The sequence below is a fragment of the Ailuropoda melanoleuca genome, chromosome 1, assembly GCF_002007445.2.
Source record: "Ailuropoda melanoleuca isolate Jingjing chromosome 1, ASM200744v2, whole genome shotgun sequence".
Classification (NCBI taxonomy): Eukaryota; Metazoa; Chordata; class Mammalia; order Carnivora; family Ursidae; genus Ailuropoda; species Ailuropoda melanoleuca.
Window position 1 is genome coordinate 79,644,342 of NC_048218.1, and position 23,364 is coordinate 79,667,705.

Consider the following 23,364-nt stretch of genomic DNA (forward strand, 5'->3'; position numbering starts at 1 on the left):
CGGAGGCTGAGCCAGCAACGCCCGCCCGGGGCCCGCCGCACTCTGCGCTCGGCCGCCCAGGCGGCAGGGACGGGACGGGACGGGTACGGGCGCGGGCTCTGCGGGCCGGGAACGGAGTCCGGGCCCGACCCCGAGCCCGAGCCGCAGCGGGAGGCCGGAGGGCTGTAGGCAGAGATGGCGGCCGCGGGGGCCGCGGCGGCGGCGGAAGGGATGGAGCCGCGGGCGCTGCAGTACGAGCAGACCCTGGTAAGCCGAGACGAGCCCTCAGGAATCACACTCCGGGACCGCTGCTCCGAGTTACCCTTGGCAGCGCGAGGCCCGGGGGCCTACCCCAAGCCCGCCCTAGCCTTCTGAGCTGGGGAAACTGAGGCTTGAGGGCCTGAGAGGCCGGAGGGCTAAAGGGTTGTTAAGCTGCATGCAGCTGAGGGGGGGGGGTTGCACAGGACAAGGACATCAGGTGCTTATCCCAGGTGTCCTTCCCTTTACCTCCCCTACATATACACTTTTTCTTTGCTCCTTCCCCTCACCACCTGGGCTGAGGTCTCAGCACCCCACTACCCCTCCCCAGCACCACTCACACCCTTGAACTTTCTCACTCTTCTCTCCCATTTCCACCATCCTAGACATTCCCTCTGTCCCCACGAAGTGCATGGCACTATGCTGGAAGTAGAAACAAGAGTGTGTAGAAAGATGTTCAGACCCAAACCCAGACCCAGCCCTTTACCCCTGGGGCCGGGGGCTGGGCGGGGGGCTGCTGGCAACCCAACATTGGCAGGAACCCCTCGGGATTCTCTGAGGGAAGAGGTGGCCTGCCACCCTGGGGTACAGGAGCTATAGGGAGGATGCGTCAAGCAGGAATGGGTGTGGGAATTGGGACCTTTGTCCATGCTGACTCTGGGTATCCAGCCCCCACCCACCTCAGGGGTGTCCCTTGACCTCATTAGGAGCAGGGGTCCTGGGGCTGTGAGCTGACTCATGGCCACCATTGTAACTTAGTGTTTGAGAAGCCTTTTGCCCCTTCTTGTGTCACTGGGCAGAGGACCCAAACTCTAGGGAAGGGAGTGGGTCCTGTGGCTCCTTTTTACCAGCTTGGGTTGGAATTTGCCCAGGAAGGAGGCAGGGAGGGAACATCTCCAGGAGGAGGGGTCCTGGGCTGTAGCTGGGGTTGGGAGGTGCCCGTTATAAGAGAAAGACTGGATGAAACAGGATGACTGGGAGAGGTGGCAAGGGCGGGGGTGGAGCAAGGGGAGAGGGGCAAGCCTTCGCCTAGTGGGGGAGGTGTCTGTCAATCTGCACTGGCTGAGAATGGGGCTTTGGTCAAGGAAGCCAGGCGCCTGACCTCAGAAATGGTGTCCATCTGTGGCAGTAGCCACATCTCCACCTCCTCCTCCTGGCCTCTATCTCTGGAATGAATCCTCAGGGTCATGCTCTCTCCCGAACACTCTCTGCTCCAGCCTCTCCCCCTTGTCCTTCCAATCCCTTTGTCTTTCTCTCACACACTCACCTCCCCCTCCCGCGCTGTGTCCGCCTCTTCGTACTCTACTTTCTTTCTCTCTTTTCCTCCTTCCTTCTTCCCCTCTCCTCTCCTCCTTTCTCTTCTCTGTCCCTTCCTCTGGCCTCTCTTTTCCCCCTTTCTCCTCTCTCTGGCTCCCTCTCCTCCCTTTCGTCCCTCTCTATCACTCTCTCTCTCTGTCTCTATCTTTCCCTCCCTCCACCCCCCCCACCAACCCCAGCCCCAACAGGAGCCCTTTGGGTCCCGAAGCTCTGGGTGGCAGCCGGAATCTACTCCTCCCCACCCCCCAACACACGCCCAGCTTGGCAGGTCTAGCCAAGGCCCCAGAGACTCTCCCGTCCCAGCACCCCAACATCCCCAGCCACAGCCCGGCCATCAGCTTCTGCCAGCCCGCAACCCACCTCTGGACTCAGGGCAGTTCCAGAGTGGGGCTGAGGCCACCAAGCACTCTCCACCCACCCGGAGACTTTCCACTTCCAGCTAGGCTGGCAGGCTGGTGGGGGGGTGGGGGTGGAAAATGGGGACAAGGGGATTAGGGTGGGTGGGAAGGGTGCAGCTGAGTTGGTCACAGGCTAGAGGCCCAGCAGGAATGTGATAAGGATTGAGGCCCCGCCTGCTCCTAGGCCCAACTCAGCTGCCCCCAGCTCCCTGAGGCCCTCATTGTTGTTACCCTTCCGTCCTTGACCATCCCTTATTCTCTGTTCTCCCCTCCTCCCACTTTCAGACTGCCTTAGGTTTTTCCATCTTTTCCTTCTCTGGGAACTTCATCCCACTCCTCCTCCGTGCTCCCAGGCAGGCCTGGGAGAAGAGGACCAATTATTCTGCCACCCCCAGCATGCCCTATACCTTGGCTGTCCCCATCACTCTGGCCAGGACGGCCCCCACAGTCTGTAGTGTGCATTGTTTCCACGCCCCAAGCGGAAGTGGGAACTGGTGGTTCAAAAGGAGGCATATAATGTGGAGGCTGGGAGGAGGGGAGTTGGTGCAGGGGTCCCCACTCAGCCCACGTCTGGTAATGCCCCCATCTTCCCGATTGCTCAGATGTATGGCCGGTATACTCAGGACCTTGGGGCCTTTGCCAAAGAGGAAGCTGCTCGGATTCGCCTGGGAGGGCCCGAGACCTGGAGGGGTCCGCCTTCCTCTCAGGCTCCCCTAGAGCTCCTGGAATATGGACAGAGCCGTTGCGCCCGATGCCGCAGTGAGACCTGGGTTGGGGTGGGAGACCTGGCTGTCCTGTGCTATGCTGGGGGTACAGGGGTCACAGAGCTACCCACTGAGAGGTGGGAGGTTGGGGGTGGGGCGGAGGTAGGAGCACTTTGGTGCTAGCCGGCCCATTCTTCCCTTCCCTGCTCGCAGTCTGTTCCGTGCGCTGCCATAAGTTCCTAGTGTCCAGGGTTGGTGAAGACTGGATCTTCCTGGTGCTGCTGGGGCTCCTCATGGCTCTGGTTAGCTGGGCCATGGACTATGCCATCGCTGCCTGTCTGCAGGGTGAGGACAAGGGCTGGCAAGGGGAAGGCTGGGAAGAACCAGCCTGCTTCCTCCATGCCACACTTATCCAAGTATCACTTGGTCACTGACCACTTTCCCCAGCCACCCTGACTGCCCCCTCTTCAGGCATAATCGCTGCCACTCCCATAGGCCACAATTTCTTGCTTCCCCTCTCCAACTGACCCTCTTACCTATTGTGATCTTCGTCCCAGCAAATGCCCTCTAGGGCCCCCTCGCTACCCATTGTGCCCAGGCTCTCTGCAATCAATATTGCCTGGGACAGCTTGTCATATCAGTATGTCCCAGTGGTTAGGTGGGGACTGGGTGTGTGCATCTGGGGTCCAGCAGCTCCTCTTCTCCCCACAGCTCAACAGTGGATGTCCCGGGGCTTGAACGCCAACCTCTTGCTGCAGTACCTGGCCTGGGTCACCTACCCCATCGTCCTCATCACTTTCTCAGCTGGGTTCACACAGATCCTGGCTCCTCAGGCTGTCGGTACATAAGAGAGAAGGGGAGGGCAGAGAGGGGACCTCCTGAAACGGGCCCATCAAATGACTCTCCTGGGACTGTAACCTCTCCAGGGTCCGGCATCCCTGAGATGAAGACCATCTTGCGGGGAGTGGTGCTGAAGGAATACCTCACCCTGAAGACCTTCATAGCTAAGGTCATTGGGCTGACCTGTGCCCTGGGCAGCGGGATGCCCCTTGGCAAAGAGGTAACTCCAGGTTGGGGCATTAAGGAGTCCCTCCCAGTGGAGGAAGAACACAGGCCAAGGTCAGGGTGTGTCCCTTACCCACTCACCACTTGTCCCCACCCCCAGGGCCCTTTTGTGCATATCGCCAGTATGTGTGCTGCCCTGCTCAGCAAGTTCCTCTCCCTCTTTGGGGGCATCTATGAGGTAAGGGGGACTCGGGGGGGAAGGTAGAGGGGAGGGCTGGGCTGCTGGGGCCATGCTGACACCCGTGTCCACCACTGCCACTCCTTCCAGAACGAGTCCCGGAACACAGAGATGCTGGCCGCTGCCTGTGCGGTGGGAGTTGGCTGCTGCTTCGCGGCTCCTATTGGAGGTAGGCAGCCAGCCGAGCCCCCCCCCCACCCCCGGCCCTGCCCGTGGCTCACCTTCTTTGCCCCTCTCGTCTGGGTCGTTGCCCTCAGGCCAGGCCCAGGCCTCAAGCGGTGCTCGGCCTTGGCCCCTCACAGGCGTCCTGTTCAGCATCGAGGTCACGTCCACCTTCTTCGCCGTGAGGAACTACTGGCGGGGCTTCTTTGCTGCCACCTTCAGTGCCTTCATCTTCCGGGTCTTGGCAGTCTGGAACCGTGACGAAGGTGGGGAGGAGTCTGGGGGAGGTGGGGAGCCCCTGAGGTGGCTCAGGTGGGGGCCCTCAACACTCCACCTGCCTCCCTGTGCTCCTCTGCTTTCCTTTAAGAGACCATCACGGCTCTCTTCAAAACCCGATTCCGGCTTGACTTCCCCTTCGACCTCCAGGAGCTGCCGGCCTTTGCTGTCATTGGGTGAGGAGCTCAGGGAGCCGGGGTGCATCAGGGACGAGGAGGCAAAAGAGGGAAGACCTCCCCCTTTTACTCTGGCGGCTCTCCCCTCTCCAGTATTGCTAGTGGCTTCGGGGGAGCACTCTTTGTCTACCTGAACAGGAAGATTGTACAGGTGATGCGGAAGCAGAAAACCATCAACCGCTTCCTCATGAAGAAGTGAGTTGGGTCTGGGCTCTCCTCTCTGGGCCTCTTTGGGTTGTGCAAGGGTGGGAGGGCCAGTGACAGGTGAGATGGCAAATCGTAGTTAAACGTGCCAGTTAAAGACACACTTCACTGAGAACATCAACCAACGGTGTTTTCCCGGATGAGGGAACATTTTGGCTTTTATATGAATTACCTCAAAATTGGCACTTCTGAGTTTTTAGTCAAGGCATCTTAGACCAAAATGGGGCACCCGGCTGGCTCAGTCAGTACAGCATGCAACTTTTGATCTCGGGGTTATAAGTTTGAGCCTTACATTAGATGTAGAGATTACTTAAAAATAAAATTTAAATATATAAATATAAATATAAATAAATATATATTTATTTATTTATTTATTTATAAAGACTAAGCCTTCCTTAGGCCCCTGGCCTGGCCATATGGCAGTGCTCCCTGGAGAGTGTTTGAGCCTTCATTTCCCCCCTGTTGAAACATGGAGATGAGTGAGATTTTTTTTTTTATCTCCAGAGCATAGCTCTCTCATTCGTGACCTTGAGGATTAGGAGTGGGAGGGCCTGAGACATGACTTCTGTTGGGCCTGACGTCCTTCAAAGAAAGGGCAGCCCACTCCCTATGGCACCTTTGGTCGACTTCATGAGTGACCCCAGTTTCCCCAACACTCACCTTCACTCCAAGTCACCACAGAGAAACAGACACAGGCAAAAACTTGTCCACACTCACACAATGTGCCCTTCAGCTGGGGCTTCTGAGAGCGTGGGGAGGAGTCATAGCTCAGGTGTCCAAGAGAGGGCTGGGGCGGGGGGTTGGACTTTCTGCTACCTACCTGGGGAGTCATGGGCTGACAGAAAGGCATTTGGGCTTTCAATAACCCCAGATGGCCATCACCCTTGGGGCCATCACATCATGAACAGCAAAGGGGACCTTCTCTCACAACTGTGTGCTTTTATGTAAGGGCCGAGACTCTGCTGTGACCTCAGCCCTGAGGTGTGTGGGGGCACCCAGCCTACCGCCAGTCTGTAGTAGACGCACCATGCAAGTCTGGTGCTATGAAACCTGTGTCTCTAGACGCCTGCTCTTCCCGGCGCTGGTGACCCTGCTCATCTCCACTCTGACCTTCCCCCCTGGCTTTGGACAGTTCATGGCTGGACAGGTAAATCCAAGCAAAACAGACACTTGTGCTTTCCCTTGGGGTACCTCCCTTCTAAAGCCAACAGCCTTCGCTCTCCTGGGGACCCCTTCCCCTTCATCCTGGCTGTTCCCCGGCCTGAGGCACACCTACCTGTTTACCTATAGCTCTCACAGAAAGAAACTCTGGTCACCCTGTTTGACAACCGGACATGGGTCCGCCAGGGCCTGGTGGAGGACCTAGAGCCACCAGGAACCTCACAGGCCTGGAGCCCACCACGTGCCAATGTCTTCCTCACCTTGGTCATCTTCATTCTCATGAAGGTAGGGCTCCTTAACGTGTGTATATAGCTAACGCTGACCTGGGCTTACTAGGTGACAGACACTGTTCTAAGCGCTTTCCATACAGTAATTCCTTTCAAGCCTCACAACAGTGCTATGAGAAAGGTACTGTCAGTAGCCCTGTCCTAAAGATGGGAAGTCAAGGCACAAGGAAGTTACATAATTGGCCCAGAGCAAGATGGCAGAGTGAGATTTGAACCCAAGCCATCTGGTTCTGGAGTCCTCGTCCTTTCTTCACCTCTGGGGGATTCTGGGATGGCTGGGAGTTTGTGCCTGATGGATAAGCAGGGTAGGCTCCTCACGGTGGAGCTGGGGGCTGCCTGGGGCCTGGGGGTGCCTCTACCTGTTTGAACCGTCTCCTGCCTGCAGTTCTGGATGTCTGCACTGGCCACCACCATCCCAGTGCCCTGCGGGGCCTTCATGCCAGTCTTTGTCATTGGTGAGTCCTCGGCTGCCTGTTGTCCTAGCCTGCACCCTTCCCACCCGCTGGCCGTCCCCTCTCTGCCTGGGAGCGGGTTTTGGTCCAGTCCCAGCCCCAACCCCCACCCCACTGACTGTCCCCTGGACTGAGTGACCCACTGGCCCCTCCCCCACCTTCTGACCCTCTCTCTTCCTAGTGCCCCCTGCCCTCCCCCTCCACTACCTGTTTCTCTTCCCACCCCCCTCCCTGAAGGAGCTGCATTTGGGCGGCTGGTGGGGGAAAGCATGGCCGCCTGGTTCCCAGACGGGATTCACACTGACAGCAGCACCTACCGGATTGTGCCCGGGGGCTATGCCGTGGTAGGTGAGTGCCCCAGGGCCCCATCTGTCTTGGAAGCCCCCAGGCCTGACCACCGTGTCTGAGGTTCTGGTGCCCCCTGCTGGAAGGAACCAGGCTTCCCTCAGATGCAGAAGCCAATCCCCAGGTCTGTACTGGGTGGCCTGAGGGTCCCCAGAGGACCATCTCTGGGCGGGGAGGGTCAGCTGGGGCCTGGGTGCGCTGAGGAGACTGAGGGTGGCTATCTCCAGGGGCAGCTGCACTGGCAGGAGCAGTGACACACACAGTGTCCACGGCCGTGATTGTGTTCGAGCTCACGGGCCAGATCGCCCACATCCTACCCGTCATGATCGCCGTCATCCTGGCCAACGCCGTTGCCCAGAGCCTACAGCCCTCACTCTATGACAGCATCATCCGGATCAAGAAACTGCCCTATTTGCCTGAGCTGGGCTGGGGCCGCCACCAGTATGGAGGGCTGGGCGACAAGGGGGGTGTGGGTGAGGGTCAGAAGGACCTCTCAGACCCACCTCCAGCAAGGTCCTCAGACAGTGAAGCTGGAGGACCAGCCACCCTGCTCCCTTCTGGTCAGAGCTGCCCCGTCCACACGCTGGGGAAGCCGTGGCTGGCCCCACCTGATCAGACTCCTTGGCTCTCAGCCCTTGCCCCCACAGGCTCTAGGGCCTTCTTTATGGCCCTGGGATGTAGTGCTCTGGGCTACCCTCCCCATCCTGACCACAAACCAAGTGCCTCGTGTCTCTGGCCTCAGGCAGTACCGGATGCGAGTGGAGGACATCATGGTGAGGGACGTTCCCCACGTGGCCCTCAGCTGCACCTTCCGGGACCTTCGGCTGGCACTGCACAGGACCAAGGGCCGCATGTTGGCCCTAGTAGAGTCCCCTGGTGAGACCAGGAGGGAACCCCGCTGCTAGAGGCGTCTCCCAGGGTTGCCACTCAGGAAGGGCGAGGGCGCAGGAAGCTCAGAACCAGTCTCCTTGGTTCCAAAGGGAGCAGGCCAGTGTTTGCCAGCCAGGAGTTCCCTCTGGTGTGTGGCCTATGTTCAAGGCCACACTCTGGGTGTGAAAGAGGGCCACGGGGTGGGTAGGAGGACCTCACCCCCAGCTCCTGAGTCCTCCCACCTGCTCTGTCCAGAGTCCATGATCCTCCTGGGCTCCATTGAGCGCTCCCAGGTGGTGGCATTGCTGGGGGCCCAGCTGAGCCCAGCACGCCGGCGGCAGTACGTACAAGAGCGTCGAGCTGCCCAGACCTCTCCCCCTTCTGATCAGGAGAGTCCCCCTAGCTCTGAGACCTCCGTCCGCTTCCAGGTGAGGAGGAAAGCCCTACAGTCACACAAACTTCCTAAATGTCACGGAGACTGATTGGGAGGGCAACACAGAGGCGATCTGGGGCCATAGTCTTACCAGCCCCTTCCTGCCCATGCAGGTGAACACAGAGGACTCAGGTTTCCCTGCAGCCCGGGGAGAGACTCACAAACCCCTAAAGCCTGCTCTCAAGAGGGGGCCCAGCAACACCATGAACCTCGGGGAGAGTCCTGCAGGTGAGCCTGTCTCCCCCTAACAGAGCCAGAACCCAGCCCCTGAGATTTTATTTGAGCATATCCCAGGTGGGCCAGGGGTAGAACCAGGACACCTCTCCTCTTGCCCTCCGCACCTCTGCTGGTCCTCTCCCTCAAAGATGACACTGCCCCCCCCCCCCCCCCCCCCGCCTTGTGTTTGGGAACACAGGGAACATGGAGCAGGCAGGCATCGCCCTCAGGAGCCTCTTCTGTGGCAGTCCACCCCCCGAGGCTGCTTCAGAGGTGAGTGGTTGGAGTCTGTCTCTTTCTTTCCAGCTCTCTCTCTGACGCTGAGACCACCTCTCCATTTACCCTGCAAAGCCTGCTTCCATTCTCCCTGCCCTTCTGCCCTCCTAGATGTCAGCACTGTCCCTGCTACATGCCCTTCCTCTCAGCTCCACCGCTAACCCTCACCTCCCTCCCTGTAACGTCATTCCTCTTCTCTTTGGCTCTAACAAAGTTGGAGAAGTCGGAATCATGCGACAAGCGCAAGCTGAAGCGGGTCCGAATCTCCCTAGCGGTAAGTGTTCTCTCTTCCTGCAGCTCAGGAACACTAGACGGGGAGGGCCGGGGTCCAGCGGCGTCAGCCTCCCCAAGCTGGGGGGTACCCCCACCTCCACCTCCCTCCAGCTGCTAGCGGCCAACCTCCCTCCCTCTCTCCTAGAGTGACTCAGACCTGGAAGGCGAGATGACCCCTGAGGAGGTAAGGTGTGACTGGACTCTGGACCCTCGTTCTGCCTGGGAGTGTGCAGTCATCATCTTGGCCGCTGTCCCCATGGGAGGGACCATGGGGTGAGAAAAGGGGCCAGCTTTCAAGGAGATGAGAGCAGCTATTGGCACTTTCCCCCTAATCCTCTTAGTCTCACCCTCTCAGATTCTGGAGTGGGAGGAACAGCAACTGGATGAACCTGTCAACTTCAGTGACTGCAAAATTGACCCCGCCCCCTTCCAGCTGGTAGAGCGGACCTCTTTGCACAAGGTAGGGGCTGTGGCCTGTGGCTGGCCGGGGCTCTCAGGAGCACAGGGTGGGGATCTAGGTCCTCCCACAGTTTGGACTCAGGCCAGCGGGCGAAAACAGGACAGCAGAGGGTGGGCCATTTGCTGAGATGCTTTTCAGACACGTTGCCTCAAAGGATGGGAGGCCGGGAGCCAGGGCCCCTTAGCCTCTTCCTCCCTACGGTGGAGCCAGGCATCATCTTTCCTTTGTTCAGCCTTGGCCCCGGGGAACTCTGGACCAAAGCAGCAACAAAGACAGGGTTTGAGCTGGGTGGAAGCCAGAAGGCCAGGCTAGGGTCAGAGCCAGGCTGGAGACTGCCAGCACCCAACAAAGCTGATACACCCACGCTGAAAAAAATGGGTGAGAAACAAGCAGGACAAGAAAACCTAATAAACAAGCTAACAAACGTCTGAGTAGGGGGTGCTCTTCTCTTCTGCAGAAAAGAGATAAACAAAGATGAGAAACGCCCAGTGGGGGGCTTGGAATGTCAGACCCCAGAAAGTCTGACTTAATGTAGGCCAAAGGAAAACTGGTAGGGGACATGGGAAAATAGCTCAGGACAAGGGCAAAGGGCCCGCAGAAGCAGGGAGAACACTTGAGTGCAGGCAGGTTGGTGGAGGGGGGGCTGACACTGGAGGGGGGTGCTCCCCAGCATGGAGCAGCAGCAGCATCTGGCACCTTCCAGCTTCTAAGGGAATGCAGGCAAACCTAGCAGGGTGCTGGGGTAGAAACCAAGCATGTTAGCTGAACTGTTGGCAGATTTACTGTGCACACCTCCAAGGCTCGCGGGCTGCTGGCAGCGGAGAACGCTCCCAAGGTCTGCAGGTCCAGCAGCTAGCTGAGGTGCGCGCTGTGTGCCTGAGCCAGCCTGTCTCACACAAGCAGGGGCTGGGCCAGAAGGGACAGGGCACAGAGAAACAGAAAAGCAAAAGGCAATAAAGGAACTTACAAGCCTTCGGGTAAAGACCTCAGATCAAAGTGACTGGGGAACTACAGTGCAACTGCAAGAGAAGAATCTATAGGCCTGAGAATATACCGAGTTTTTATTGAAAGCCTTTCCTCCTAAGACTTCTAAGGCTTTTCTATCATCTTACTTAGTCCTCAAATATCCCATAATGATGCTGGTGATAATAATGTTGCCGTTTTTTAAGTGTCTGCTATGTGCCAGGCACTTGCTAAGCTCTTCACATGTTTAATTTAATCCTCACAACAAGACTGTGAAATAGATACTGTGATATTCCAGTTTTTATAGATGAGGACATTGAGATTCAGAGAAGTTAAGCAAGTTGCCCAAGGTCGCACAGCTAGTAAGCAGCAAAATCAGACTGGAACCCAAGATGGTCTGACCCAAAAGCCTGGAGATAAAACCACTTTAATACCCAGGGAGACTGAGGCAGTGAGGAGGTCGCTTGCCAGAGTCAGTATGGCAGAGTAAGGCCCAGAGCCCAGATTTCCTGGCCCCAATCCCAGGATTCTTTCAGAAGGCCATGTTGTTGTCCCTCTCCCTGTCAGTTCACTGTTCCCAAGCCCAAGATGTGCGGGCCCTCCAGTGGGCTCCCTGGTGTCTAATTAAATTAAAATGAAAAAGAACAAAGTAAGTATTTGTTACAAACTTAAAAATCAGAGGAAGAGAAGAAGCCTTTGAGGAACCAACTAACAAAAGTACAAAGAACTAGAAGCGATAAGAACATAAAAGATGAGAATTCAAATTGTCCTTGCAGGCCTGAGGAATCAATTAGTAGTAGCCTAATCAAGTTCAGGAGGAGAACATTCAGGAGGAGAGGGAATTCATTGGAAACTATTTAGGGACCCCTGAGACTAGAGGCCCGTGACGTACCAGCCAGATGCCGCATTCATTCGGAGGCCACCTACAGACAAGCAGTGGGGAAAGCAGGGAAGCCTAGGGTGCCAAAGCTAGGCCAGGCAGGCTTTACCAAAATCCTCAGTCCCCATGTGTCTGCTTGCTTTGTAGCCTTGGTAAATTTCTTAGCCTCTCTGTGCTTCCCTTTCCTTATCTGTAGGATGGGGATCAGTACTGTATCAGAGGTTTTCCTTTGGATGAAGGACTTGAAACAGGATATTTAGGACAGTGTGGCCAAAGTAGGAGTTCAGTATATGTGAGGAATGGCCACCACCACTGCTTGTACCGAGAGGCCGACAGCGGGACTTAAAAAGGTAGTGCAGCAAGGGAAGGGTTGATGTGTGTAAGAAATGGATATTTTCAGAAAAACAGATGGGTGATTACGTGAGACTGGAAGCTGGAGGGCCCCGCAGAATCTGAGGCTGGAAAGCTGGGATGGCTTCGGGAAGGGTCTTGTGGGCCATTCTCGGGAGTCTGGGGTCTAACTCAAGTTTGAGAAAGCTCACAGGATGGCAGAGACAAGTTGGAGGGAAGGGAGACCAAAAACAGAACCCATGAGGATGTTGTGGCCTGGCCCTGGTAAGGATGGTGAGGGAGTCAGAGAACGGCCAAGATGTTCGGGAAGCAGATGAGTGGGGCTTGGAGACTGCCCGGGGGGACCAGTGGTTTGCAAACCTAAAAGGCATAGAGCCCGCTAGGAGCTCACTCTCATTAGGACTGTGGAGAAAAAGAAAAATCCAGGAGGACGATTTAATGGGATACTTGGGAGAAGATAGAGGGATTATGAAGCTGTAAGAAGACAAAGCTACGGGATTATTAAGACAAGAAATCTCATAAAAGATATGTTTCCTTCTGAAGTCAGATGAGGAATTTAAAGGAAACATGGAGCACATAGGATTCAGTTAGATATGAGGAAGAACTTGCTAATAAGCACGTGACAGTTATAAAGGTATTGAAGGAGCACAGAAAAGCTCGTTCTAAAACTGAACTTCTAACTGCTTTTATAAGTATGGTCATGCCTTAGCTGGAGAGTTAAGTTCTGGAAGTCCTTTAATAAAAAAAATTTAGCAACTGTTTAATATTTTTAAAGCTTTAAGATGGTTATAATGAGTTCTGAGTAACTGGTTCTCAAAAAGCTGAGTTATTAATGCCCATTTTGATTCAAACACTAAGCTGAGAGGATTACAAGTAAACTCAAAACACAGCGATAAGTGATAGGCCCCCACTTCCAGGTAGTGCTGTGTCAGTAGTGTTTTTCAAGACATCTGGCCCAAGAAAATCTACTTAGAACACAAGGGGAAACTGGTTGACAATTTCTGAGCCCTTGGGGATCACATGTGAAAGCTGGGGGGAACGCCCAAACCAAGAAAAACATGGGAAGATGTGGATGGCTGTCGCTTCCCTGGACTTCAGGCTCTGTCCCAACAACACCCGGGATGCCCCTTGGGCCCCAGAAGAGGCAGACTGTAGTCAAGACGTAGAGTGTTTCAGGCCCTGACTGACCTGTCAGCCAGGGTGAAGGAACATTTTAACTGCCAGCCAGCTGGAGGCAAATGGGAAGCATGTGAAGTGGGGTGAGAAGCACAGAGCTGAGGGCTGGTACCCCTAAAGGGTATGGCTACCTCCGTGACTGACTGGACATCTGCACGGGACTGGCGCTACGCTTCCTCCTCCACCGGTGTGATGAAAAGCTCTTCCTGGAGCTGAGAAGTTACTTCACCACTGAGCCTCATGCTGCCTCTCCCAAAGGATGGGCATCATCCTTACTTCTCAGAACAGGACTGAAATTGCTAATCAGAAGGACCTAGCCCAGTGCCTGGCCAATCAGTAGATGCCACATTTGAACAGTTACTCTCTCCGCCATCATCCTCCTTTCTAACATGGGGTGAAGAATCCTTCCCCTGTTTCTCCATCAACATAAGCAACATAAAGATAACCATTATCAAGTTTCTGAGGCCTGGCTGCAGAAATATTCTCATTTTTTCCCTCTGGTAGTCCTCCCTTGCCCCACCCCCACCTACGGCACCCCTCCTATTCCCCATCCCTACCTTGTCCTGGGCCCCTCTGGCCAGTAATTTAGAATCGTCCCCTTGCGCATGACGTCCAGTATGTTTTCTCCCAACCCCACAGACTCACACCATCTTCTCGCTCCTGGGAGTGGACCATGCTTACGTCACCAGTATTGGCAGACTCATTGGGATCGTCACTCTAAAGGAGGTGAGATGATGAATGGCTGTCAAACCATTTCTGCTTCGAAAAAAGGCATGCAGCCTTGTGTCCAGCCCACCTGGGGGTGGGGGTCTGAGCAGGGAGCTCGGAGTCCACACATCCGACCCTCTCCCGCTTCCAGCTCCGGAAGGCAATCGAGGGCTCCGTCACAGCACAGGGCGTCAAAGTCCGGCCACCCCTCGCCAGCTTCCGTGACAGTGCCACAAGCAGCAGTGACACAGAGACCACGGAGGTGCATGCACTCTGGGGGCCCCGCTCCCATCATGGCCTCCCCCGGGAGGGCAGCCCTTCTGACAGCGACGACAAGTGCCAGTGAAACCCTCGATAGGTGGCCTGGGATGGCAGTAGCCATGGCTGTTGGCCCATCCTGAAGCTCTCCTATTCCTTCTGCTGTGGGAAAGGAGGTGGCTACACTAAAGGCTGGAGCCCTAGCCCCCCTCCAGGCCTGGGGTGGTGCCAAGCTCCTCCTGGTTCGTCCTACCTGGAATCTGACCGAGTACCCACCTGCAGCACATGTTCCCTGGGCAGGAAGATCAGCAACCCCCCTGGCCGGATAGGGGTAGAGTCACTTGACCCCTGCTCCCCCTTTGAGGGGGAAAGGGGCAGAACTAAGATGGGTTTACACTGGAACCTCCTCCAATGACCAGATGTATATAGAGATTTACAAAGATTTTTATATTAATTTAATAAAACAAATTCTTAAATAGAACAAAATAAACACCTAATGAGCCACTTATATATAGAATGTCTGTGCCCATCAGCTCTTGTTCTCACCTTGGGCCGTCTTACCTTTCAAAGCCTACAAGGCTCTGAGTTCTGCAGCCACCCACACCGCGCCCCCTCCCCTGGCCCCGCCAGCTGTCAAACTCCAGAGCTCACTGTCTGTGGAATACAGATCTGCAGAGGCCTCCGCTGCTTAGTTACCAAACCCCTAGCTGGGGCAGAGGCCCTCAGTACCATAGCTTTGGCCTTTCATTCAGCCAAGAAAGGCACTACCCTCTTCCCTCCCCAAGGAGAGACACTCCCACATGACTGTCACTTGTTGGCACAAGTCCTGCCGGGCTCAGGCATCAGCAGACAACTGCCCAACCACCCATGTGGCCCCCTTGTGGCCCTCTCTGGAAGAACATCGAAGTCACAGCTCCACAGCAACCAGAGCCGCCCCTTCTCCCAGCTTGGCTCTAAGGAAAACTTGGTGAAGGGGGCAGCCAGGCAGGCTGGGAGCCGCTGGGACCCTGCCCACACATCCTACAAGGGGCCAGGAAAAGGGTGGAGGGTACGTGCTTTCATCAATCCAGTGCCTCCCAGAGAACACCCAACTGAAAGAACAGACCAAAACCCCTCTTTCTTTAGGAAAAAGAAGAAGATTTAGAGATGATGGAGAGGCGAAGCACAGCACGAGCCCAGCTGGGCGAGGGGCCCTTGGGGGACAGCTCAATCCTAGGCTCCAAGACGATAAGAGCCAGCCTGCCCTGGGGGAGGGGTGATTCTATCGAGCACTGCACATGGACTCAGAGGTGGAGAGAAGCAGAGAAGAGAGAGAGGCATGGGGAAGGGGGCGGGGGAGGCGGCGGACTCCCTCCCATTCCACCCCACATGGCCCAGTCACAACCACCCCCTTAGGGGTTCCCGTCATCCAAGGAGGAAATGTGTACGTGGTGTTTTGATTGAAGAACATGAACATCACTGTCTGCCACAGCTGTAGCCATGCCCCAGGGCCCCGGGCAGCCCCGGCAAACCCCAGGGGTGGGGGCAGGACATGCGCCCCCAGCCTGGCCCCTGCCTCCTCTCCAGACACTTTCATGCAAAACACACAACGGAGGAGTGAGTGCTTCCAGGAGCCCTCTAGGCTTTGGAGCTCTGCCGGAAGCCTCTAGCCCGCACTTGGGCACAGAGGCTCTGCCCCCAGCAGCAGCCGGGAGACACATGCCACCACCAGGCATGATTAGGGTCACTGTTCCTCTGGCTCTGCCTCATCCTCGTCTAAGGACACCACCCCAGAAGAAGCTACATCAGAGGCTTGCCGCTGCCGTTCCCAGCTGCCCACCGGTGGTGGGCAGAGAGGCTGGCAGTCCTTGCGGGGGGCTGGCTCCTCCTCGGCGGGGGAAAGGCAGGACTCCATGAGGGGCGAGTTGTAGAGCGAGTCCTGGGCCTCCAACGGGCCCAGGCTACGGAAGGCACTTTCCCGGCTGGGGGGCAGTTTGGCGAGGAGCAGCTCATCGCCCAGCAGCTGGGAGGCCAGGCGGGCTGGGGAGCCCAGCAACCCGTCCTCCAGGCTGCACAGACTGGAGCACAGGGTCTCTGGGGACACGGTCTGCGAGCAGTCGCTCTCAGGCTCCACAGAGCCCTGGCGCACAGGCCTGGAGAATCGGTGGCCAGTGAAGAGGTCCTGGAGGTGGGGCCCCAGGGGCAGCTGCCCGGCCATATCTGCAGGGAAAAAGAAAAGAATATAGCCCTACTCACCCCATTTCAACTGGCCAACTTGGAAGCCACATTCTCCCCACTCCACCCTTGGCAATGCTAGCTCTGAGGGGAGAGGGTAGGAGCTGGGTAACTTTGAGCAAGTCACTTAACCTCTCGGTGCCTCTGTTTCCTTAATGGTAAATTGGGGAATCTATTATACCTACTTATGGGGTTGTGGAGAGAACAAAAGAATGTCGCATACAGTAAGAGAACAATAAATGCACAGATACCACACAAGGTCGTGCGGCAGGTTCCCTGCACAAGGGAAGCCTGTCCAAGGCAGTGAGTGCCGACTGGAGTTCAGCCCACACTCAGCTCACCAAACAGCGAGGCCTAGCATGGGGCTGTGCCTGCCAGAGAAAGAGGTGCTTTTTTCTAATTTGAACAAAGGTCCTATGTGGCGTAGTAGTGGCCTTAGATAAATGTTAGTTATTATTGTTATACCAGGGGTCAAAGCAGGCCTGGAACTCAATCAAACAAGAACATTTGTGGTTCAGGGCTCCGTCTTGGCCGCAGGCATCCAAATCGGTCACCTTTGGACCACAGCAGAGGTCTAATGTATTGCCAATCTGCTCTACTGTATTGCCCTTGGAGAATCTGTTAATTAGCTGGACGGGTGGGGGCTGGTGGAGGCAATCTTCAAAGGCAAAGAAGTATGGGGGGTGGGATGCTGCTGTGAGGCACGAGCCCAGAAGCTACAGAGAAAGTCAGCTGTGTGGTCTGGGAATTGGAAGATGAAAGGAGGGCCGTGCACAGCTGCATAGCCCCGCAGGGGTCCCCTCTGCAGGCACGGCCCCAGAGAAAGGCCCAGACGCAGGTCTCAGATGGAATTCAAGGATGCTGAGCCTGAGCCAGCATGGCCCTGTGGGCAGTCCAGGCCCAGCACGCCTTCCTGTTCGCCTGGGGCCACGGCCCTGGGAGGTGTTACGCTGCCGGCTCATCTGTGCTGCACAGCTGGCCGGAAGGCTGCCCCGAAAGGGAAAGGCAAGGCACAGCAGACCCCCCGCCCCGAGATGCGGCTGCCCAGAAGGTGTCGGTAAGGTCTCTGGACTGCAAGGCCCCACAGCACAGACAGGCAGAGGAGGCTTTCATGCTCGAAAGGAACGACGCCTTCTGCAGCTGCTGACTGCCCAACCACGAGCGTGAACAGCCCTCTTGCCCCTGGAAGGTCAAGGACGGCCTTGACAGGGTCTGCCCCCACCCTCCCCTTCCGAAGGCTGAGCTCTGAATCACAGGGCCTCTCAGGCAGTCCCACCCCAACTGGGGGTACTGGCATCGCCTAGCCCTCACCTGAGTCAGTTCCTCCAGCAAAGTCCTCATCATAGGATTCATCGGTGGAGTCCTCACCATCCACTGAAGACCATGCCCGGAGCTTGGCTTCTGCAATGGCAAACTGCTCGGCTACTCCTGTCAGGGAGGACAAAGAACGCATTAGCAGAGAAGGTTCGTTAGGATTCATGAGCCGAAGAACTAAGACAAGGGCTCAGGTTGGAGACAGAAGAGAGAAGAGATGGGGGTCTGGAAAGAGCAACCCCATGGCAAATATGTGGCTGACCCCTTCCTGTCCCTACCTGCTGCAAAGCGAGCCTCTTGTTCACCCTCGCTGAGGTCCGAATAGGAGGAAAAGGCTGACTCCAGGGCAGCAGGCGAGTCGCTCGGCTTGCTCCAGCCCTTCCACTCAATGAGGTGAGCCACTCGGCCCTGGGCCATGGCAGTGGGCTTGGTCACGTGGTCCTTCACCACCTGAGAAATACCTGCAGGTGGGGCAGAAGAAGGAAGCCTGATAAGGCACAGGCCAGGGATGGAAGTGGAAGGGTGGTGGCAGTTAGGGTCCACATGTGCCTTTGGAGGGGAGGAGGGAGCTAAGATTTAGCTGAGAAGGAGAGGAAGTGGGAGATCCCAGCAAGAGCTCACAGGATAGAGTCCCCAAGGGTATGTGCAAAAGAAAGAAGGAAGGACAAAGTGGCCAGAGGTATGGGAGGGGGGTGCATACCATGCAGGGAGGATCTGGCCAGCGCAGCAATCTCCTGGATAGTTAGGGCTCTCCGGGACTTGGGCAGCATCGCGACTGTATCTCCAACATTCACCTTGAGTGACAGCACCAGAGGGTCAGTGCTCCTCTGACAGCAGCAACCCCCTACATGCCCACAGCCCACCCAAGGTGTCAAGGGGATATGGGAGCTGGGAAGAGATGCTAGGGCAGCACATATGTGCCAGTGGCTGCCGTGATATGTAAGAGGGAGAGTAAGAAGCCTGGGCCAGCAAGCCGTGTCCTCTCAAGGAGCAACAGAGATTCAGGCTGACCGGAAGGAGCAGAACTGCAGTTACCACCCCACCCCCATCTTCCCAGCTCCCGGGGGGGAAGGAGGCAGGTTGGGAAGTCAAGAACCACGGAGTGGGCCCTTTGAGAAGAAAAAAGAGGAAGGGAGAAAGCTAGGGCATCAAGGATTTCCTCCAGGTTCTCTCCTCTTTGCCCCTCTCCTCCTCCCGGTGTTGGACATCTCAGTCTCCTAGCTGTTTCTACAGGCTACCAGGGTCACAAACTCAGCATGACCAAAACCAAGTCCAACACCTTTTCCCACATCTGGCCCTGCTTCCTGACTTCCTTACGCTGCATCACCCAACCATTTGTTTGCCCATTCAGCCTGGCCCCGAACCTCAGCATGACCATCAACTCTCCCCTAAACTTTGCTCATTCTTTCTACTCCCACTGCCAATGCCCTTCCTTCCTCAAGCCCTCAATACCCCATGTCCAGATTAGCACAGTTGTGGTTCCCCAAGCTTCTTCAATTCATGCGATTTTCTCAGCCTAGAATGTTGTATAAGTGTTCCTCTCCCTCCTCCCCAGGGCTGGCTGGCTCTTTCTCATCGTTTGGGTTTTGACTGAAACATCATTCCCTCAGAAGGGTCTGCCCGGCTATACTACCAGTTGTCCATCCTCCCTCCGTAACAAGTCACCATCCTCTATGAACGTACCCTCTGTGTGTAATTATGGTCTACTACGTGTGTTTCCTTATTGGTCATTGTTCACCCCTCACTGGTCTTTAGCTCTTGGAGGAATTTGGTCTCTTTTGGTCACTGCTGCACCCCGGTATTTAGCACAGTGCCTGGTAGAGTATCCTTTCTAAATACATATGCTGAATGAATGAGGCAAAGTATAAATGTAAACAAGTAATTTTTCCTGGAGTGCAACTGATCACATGTCCCTATTTAAAATCTTTTCTGGGCTCCTCCACTGCCCAGTGAAGTGCTAGCTTTACAGCCAGACACTGAAGGGGCCCACTCTGTGAGCCCCGTGACCCCTTCCAGGCCTTGGAATGCACCACCAAGCTTCTCTGCCCAGGAAAACCCTATTTCCACCTTCCCTGTCAGCAAACAGCCCTCTTGCCTCCAGGCAAAGGAACCCAGCTCTCCCCTGGGCTAAGAACGCCATCCTTGCCTGACAAAATGCTCCCTACCATTTAAGGCCTGACTCAAGTGTCACCTCCTATCATGTTTTCAGTCCAGTTTTCTCTGTCTCTTCTTCAATACCCCCACCCCCACCCCAGCATTGCCCTTGCATCTCTCCTGAGGGATCTCGGGATGGCACAGCCTGACTCTGATTCACCTGGATTCCTACCTCCACCCTGCACCTGGTTCAATGTTCTTTGGCAAGCCACACAAATGTTTCCCTCAATGAATGAATGAAGTCAGAGGCATATGCCCCCTCCCCGGAATTGCCTAGCTCTCCTAATCACAATTCACAAGAGGGGCTCCACCTGCTCCCTTGACCTCAGGCCCACCCTCTGCTCCCCCCCGCTCACGCACACTCCCCTGGGGGGAGGAGCACCTGCTGGGTGTTTCCTGGCTAGCTCTCCCTCCCTCCCCTCACTGCCCCCAGCCACAGCCATCCGTGCCGGCGCTCCGCGCAGCTGCGGCCCAGGCCCAGAGAAAAGGTGTGTGTCTCCCTGGCAACCCATCACCATGCAACAGGGTCTCCCGGGATACGGCCTGGGATGCTCTGACGTCAGCGCCCAAGGCGGGAGCAGAGACCGCCCGCTGGCACCAAGCCGAGCAAAGCAGACCGGCGCGGGGGCGGACTCGGGGCCCCGCCGGCCGGATAGCGCCTCCGCTCGCAGGAAAAGGGAGCCAGAAGCAGGCTGGCGAGGCGGGGGTGGAGGATACAGATCCCCTTCATGTGAATGCGGCCCCCCTTCCCCCTACCAATACCAGGGGCCCAGCACCTCTGGCAAGTCCTGGCTGTCCACGGAGGAAGGGCGGGAGGACCGGCTCCAGCCTCGGAGGGTCCGAGCAGATCCCAAGGAAGACAGAGAGAGGCCCCGAGGAAGTTCAATCCACTCCACAGCCCAAGCGGGGTCCGAGGCCACTGAGGGGTGGGGGAAAGGCTGTTCACCTGGGCTCCCACTTCTGCCAAAATCCCCATTTTCATCCGGCGCTGTATCATTTCTCCTCACCCCTCCCCCACCTCCCAGAATATCAGCAACCACCTGGTGCTCTCCACAATTCTGAGAACCCCTATTCCACATTCCTGACCTTCAGGCCCCTGGGGCCACTTTGTGGCAGTCCACGGGCCCCCTTCCTCCTCTGGATGTATTTTGCCATCAGAACCCTAGGGATGAAACCTAAACTTTCATAAATTCTCAATCTTGGGTTTCTCGGCCTACCCATTCCTCCTGGAAAGCACACCGCGTTCTTCCACCACCAGCGCCATCCTCCTCCCCACCACCACCTTGGACCCTTTACAGGCTTGGTGCCTTCCTTCTCCTGGTTCTTTCCTCTCGCCCACATCAGATGGTACACAGCTCTTTACTCTTCTCTTCTGACAAACCCATGATTGTTTCTTACTTTCACCCCAGCCCTCTAAGGCTTTTTTCCTGATGCCCTGTCTGGCCCCAGCCTGGCTGTTTCTGTTTCATCCTGGTTCCCAATATCTAAGCCAGAGTAATTTTCCTTTTGCCACCTGAGCACCGTACTCCTCAGCTTCCCCTCACCTCCCAGATCACATCTACAGTCCCTGGTCTCACCTCTGCGACTTGTCTGACAAGTCCATCGTCCTCCAGGCCCTTCACGCTGCCACAGAAACATTTTGCCCAGCACAGAAATCATAGGCATGCTGGCTGTGTTGATGCAGAGAACCAAAAGCCCAGAACCGCTCCAGGCTCAGCTCCCAGTTCTATTCTTATTTTGGCTCCGGATGCTGAGCCAGTCCCCTCCCCACTTGGAACCTGTGCCTAGTCACATAAGGAGAACACTCCTTCCTCTTGGCTTTGAGGAGGTGGGAGTACAAGGGGCCCAGCAGAGCTCTCTGGAGCTCAGGAAGCTGAGGCCCATCCCCTAGACAGTGCCAACAGGCAATGTACATCACAACTGACCTTTAGCTGGAGCAGCCGTCTCTGTCCCTGAGCCTCAGCCAGCTGGTGGTCCCCAGAAATGCTACCAACCAGAAGGAAGACACAAGGTTACAGGCCATCCCTGGCCCCCAGCTGGTACCTGATCAGGGCTCTCAAAGCCAATCCTGAGGTCAGCCAAACTCCCCTGACTACAGGAGGGAATGACTTCCTGAACTCCAAGCCTTAGCAGGGCCAGAGGGATCAGAGCAGCCTGCTGCTTCCCAGCTCCAAAAGTCATGAGGTTAATATAGGACTACAAATCCCATAATTCCTCATGGGAACCCAAGGAAAGTACAAATCTCAGCCAGAGTCTTAGCTCCAAAGAATCTCAAGTACCAACCACACTAAGGCCTGTATGACTGACCACCTGCCCTGGAAGCCCAGGACCCCTTCCAAACCCAGCCCTCAACCTCATGAATCCCTGCCTGGCCTTAGGCTTGGAGAAATCCATGACACTTAAGAAAAGTAGGCTGGTGGACCTCAGATGCATTGGACTGAGGCCAGGCCCCAGCGTGCACCACCATCCACGGGAACCGAGACCCAAGCAGCAGGGATCAGCAGTTGTAGGAAGGTCTAATGGCCTCTCTCTGGGCTCCTCTTTCCCAGCACAAGGGAGGATGATTTGTTTTTGTTGGAAATGGGGGAAGAGAACTAAAACAATTAAGGTGGGCAGATGCTCACAGGTGCCCCCAATGGGTCCTCAGTCCCCTTCATTAACCATCTGACTCTGAAGGGAGAACTTTTAACCAAAAACTCTGTAGTGGGGCGCTTGACGGGCTTTGCAGGCTACCTCCTTAACGGGGTTGGGACACAGCTAGGAGACAGGTTCCCAGCATAGGGCCACTCCCAGGGCAGAGGAGAGGAGAGGTGTGGGCCGTGGGGGTGGCGAGTGTGTGGGCGTGGAAGGCCAGTCGCCATGGACAACTTGCCCCTCCCAAGGCTGTGCGCCTCCTGCCCCCTTCAGCGGTGGGAATCCAGGCGGAAAGACCACGAGTCTATCCTGCAAAGCCCAGAAGCAGGTAGGCCGTGGTAGCGAAGCCGAGTCGATTTGGCCCCCTCCCCGCTCCTGCCCTCTCCTTCCTCTTGCCTGGCCCGCCTCCCCGGTGCAGGCTCCTCCCTCTCCCGACACCGGCCCCCTCCTCAAGGCCCCCACCCACCCGCGGCCCGCGCACCGGGGAGCCGCAGCCCGATTCCCTAACCCGTGCCTGGCCTACACCTCTTACCCTGACCCGCCGGACTCCGAGAGCCGATACAGCCCATGGCCGGGCACCCAGGCACGCTAGCCCGCGCTCGGGGCCCCGGCCATCGCCTTGCAGAGGGTCGGGCCGCGGCCGCCAACCGGGAGGGGAGAGCCCGTGCGAGGGGAGGGGGTGGGAGCCGCGCGTCCGCCGCCTCTCCCCGGAGAGGGAACCGGGCCGGTGACGTCAGCGCGGGGCGTAGCCATCCGCGTCACCACCCAAGGCAGGCGGGGCGAGATACGTCACAGCCACGCAGGGGCAGCCTGGGGCCGAGTCCGTTAACACCTCGTCCTCTCCTCCCAGGCCCGACTGCGACTGCGGAGCGACCCTGAAGGCAAGAGGGGGGTGGGGGACTCCGGGCCCAGGATGTCAGGCACGCCGCATGGGGAAGATCAGACTCCTTGCATCCAGCCCCCTCTTTTTTCTGGATGAGACCTTGAAGCCGTAAGGAACTTCTTGGGCTATAAACAGCTTGAAACCCAGGGCCTCCTCCAAACACAGGGGTCTGCATCACATTCTTCTAGTAAGTCCAACAAGTGTGTTCTGGAAGTACCCCACAGCTATTTGCCTCTTCTTCCCTAACAACCAACAGGGTACCCTACCATGTCCGTTTCAAGGGTCCAAACCTCCAGGAAAGCGACCCTCCGACCGCCACAATCATGCACAGGGGAAGAG

At 56.6% G+C, this 23,364-nt stretch overlaps 2 protein-coding genes across 6 annotated transcripts; one reads left to right on the forward strand and one right to left on the reverse strand.

Moving 5' to 3' along the window:
• Window positions 1-6: 6 nt before the first annotated feature.
• Window positions 7-14,334, forward strand: CLCN2 (chloride voltage-gated channel 2). 2 transcript variants are annotated; one of them, XR_004625929.1, is made up of 24 exons: window positions 7-246; window positions 2,555-2,711; window positions 2,870-3,001; window positions 3,368-3,496; window positions 3,583-3,716; window positions 3,822-3,899; window positions 3,990-4,068; window positions 4,202-4,327; window positions 4,429-4,513; window positions 4,607-4,708; window positions 5,780-5,864; window positions 6,008-6,163; window positions 6,551-6,620; window positions 6,855-6,965; window positions 7,190-7,403; window positions 7,705-7,838; window positions 8,088-8,260; window positions 8,379-8,493; window positions 8,681-8,754; window positions 8,972-9,031; window positions 9,176-9,214; window positions 9,372-9,490; window positions 13,500-13,586; window positions 13,720-13,769. XR_004625929.1 is itself a non-coding variant. In XM_034661759.1 (24 exons), the coding sequence occupies exons 1-24, from the start codon at window positions 175-177 to the stop codon at window positions 13,912-13,914; spliced, it is 2,712 nt and encodes a 903-aa protein (XP_034517650.1). In that variant the 5' UTR covers window positions 7-174; the 3' UTR covers window positions 13,915-14,334. The 2 variants fall into 2 exon arrangements, 1 of the variants encoding a protein (XP_034517650.1); XM_034661759.1 differs by having other exon boundaries at window positions 9,386-9,490; window positions 13,720-14,334.
• On the reverse strand, window positions 14,325-23,340 carry FAM131A (family with sequence similarity 131 member A). 4 transcript variants are annotated; one of them, XM_034661760.1, is made up of 6 exons: window positions 22,675-23,340; window positions 20,285-20,427; window positions 18,055-18,148; window positions 17,633-17,815; window positions 17,352-17,468; window positions 14,325-16,025 (listed from the first exon to the last, which is right to left on the reverse strand). In XM_034661760.1, exons 1-6 carry the CDS (start codon window positions 22,709-22,711, stop codon window positions 15,550-15,552), a joined length of 1,050 nt encoding a protein of 349 aa, XP_034517651.1. In that variant the 5' UTR covers window positions 22,712-23,340; the 3' UTR covers window positions 14,325-15,549. The 4 variants fall into 4 exon arrangements, with proteins under 4 accessions (XP_034517651.1, XP_034517652.1, XP_002915724.1 ...); XM_034661761.1 differs by lacking the exon at window positions 20,285-20,427 and adding an exon at window positions 21,434-21,494; XM_002915678.4 differs by lacking the exon at window positions 22,675-23,340 and adding an exon at window positions 21,086-21,388.
• Window positions 23,341-23,364: the final 24 nt, after the last annotated feature.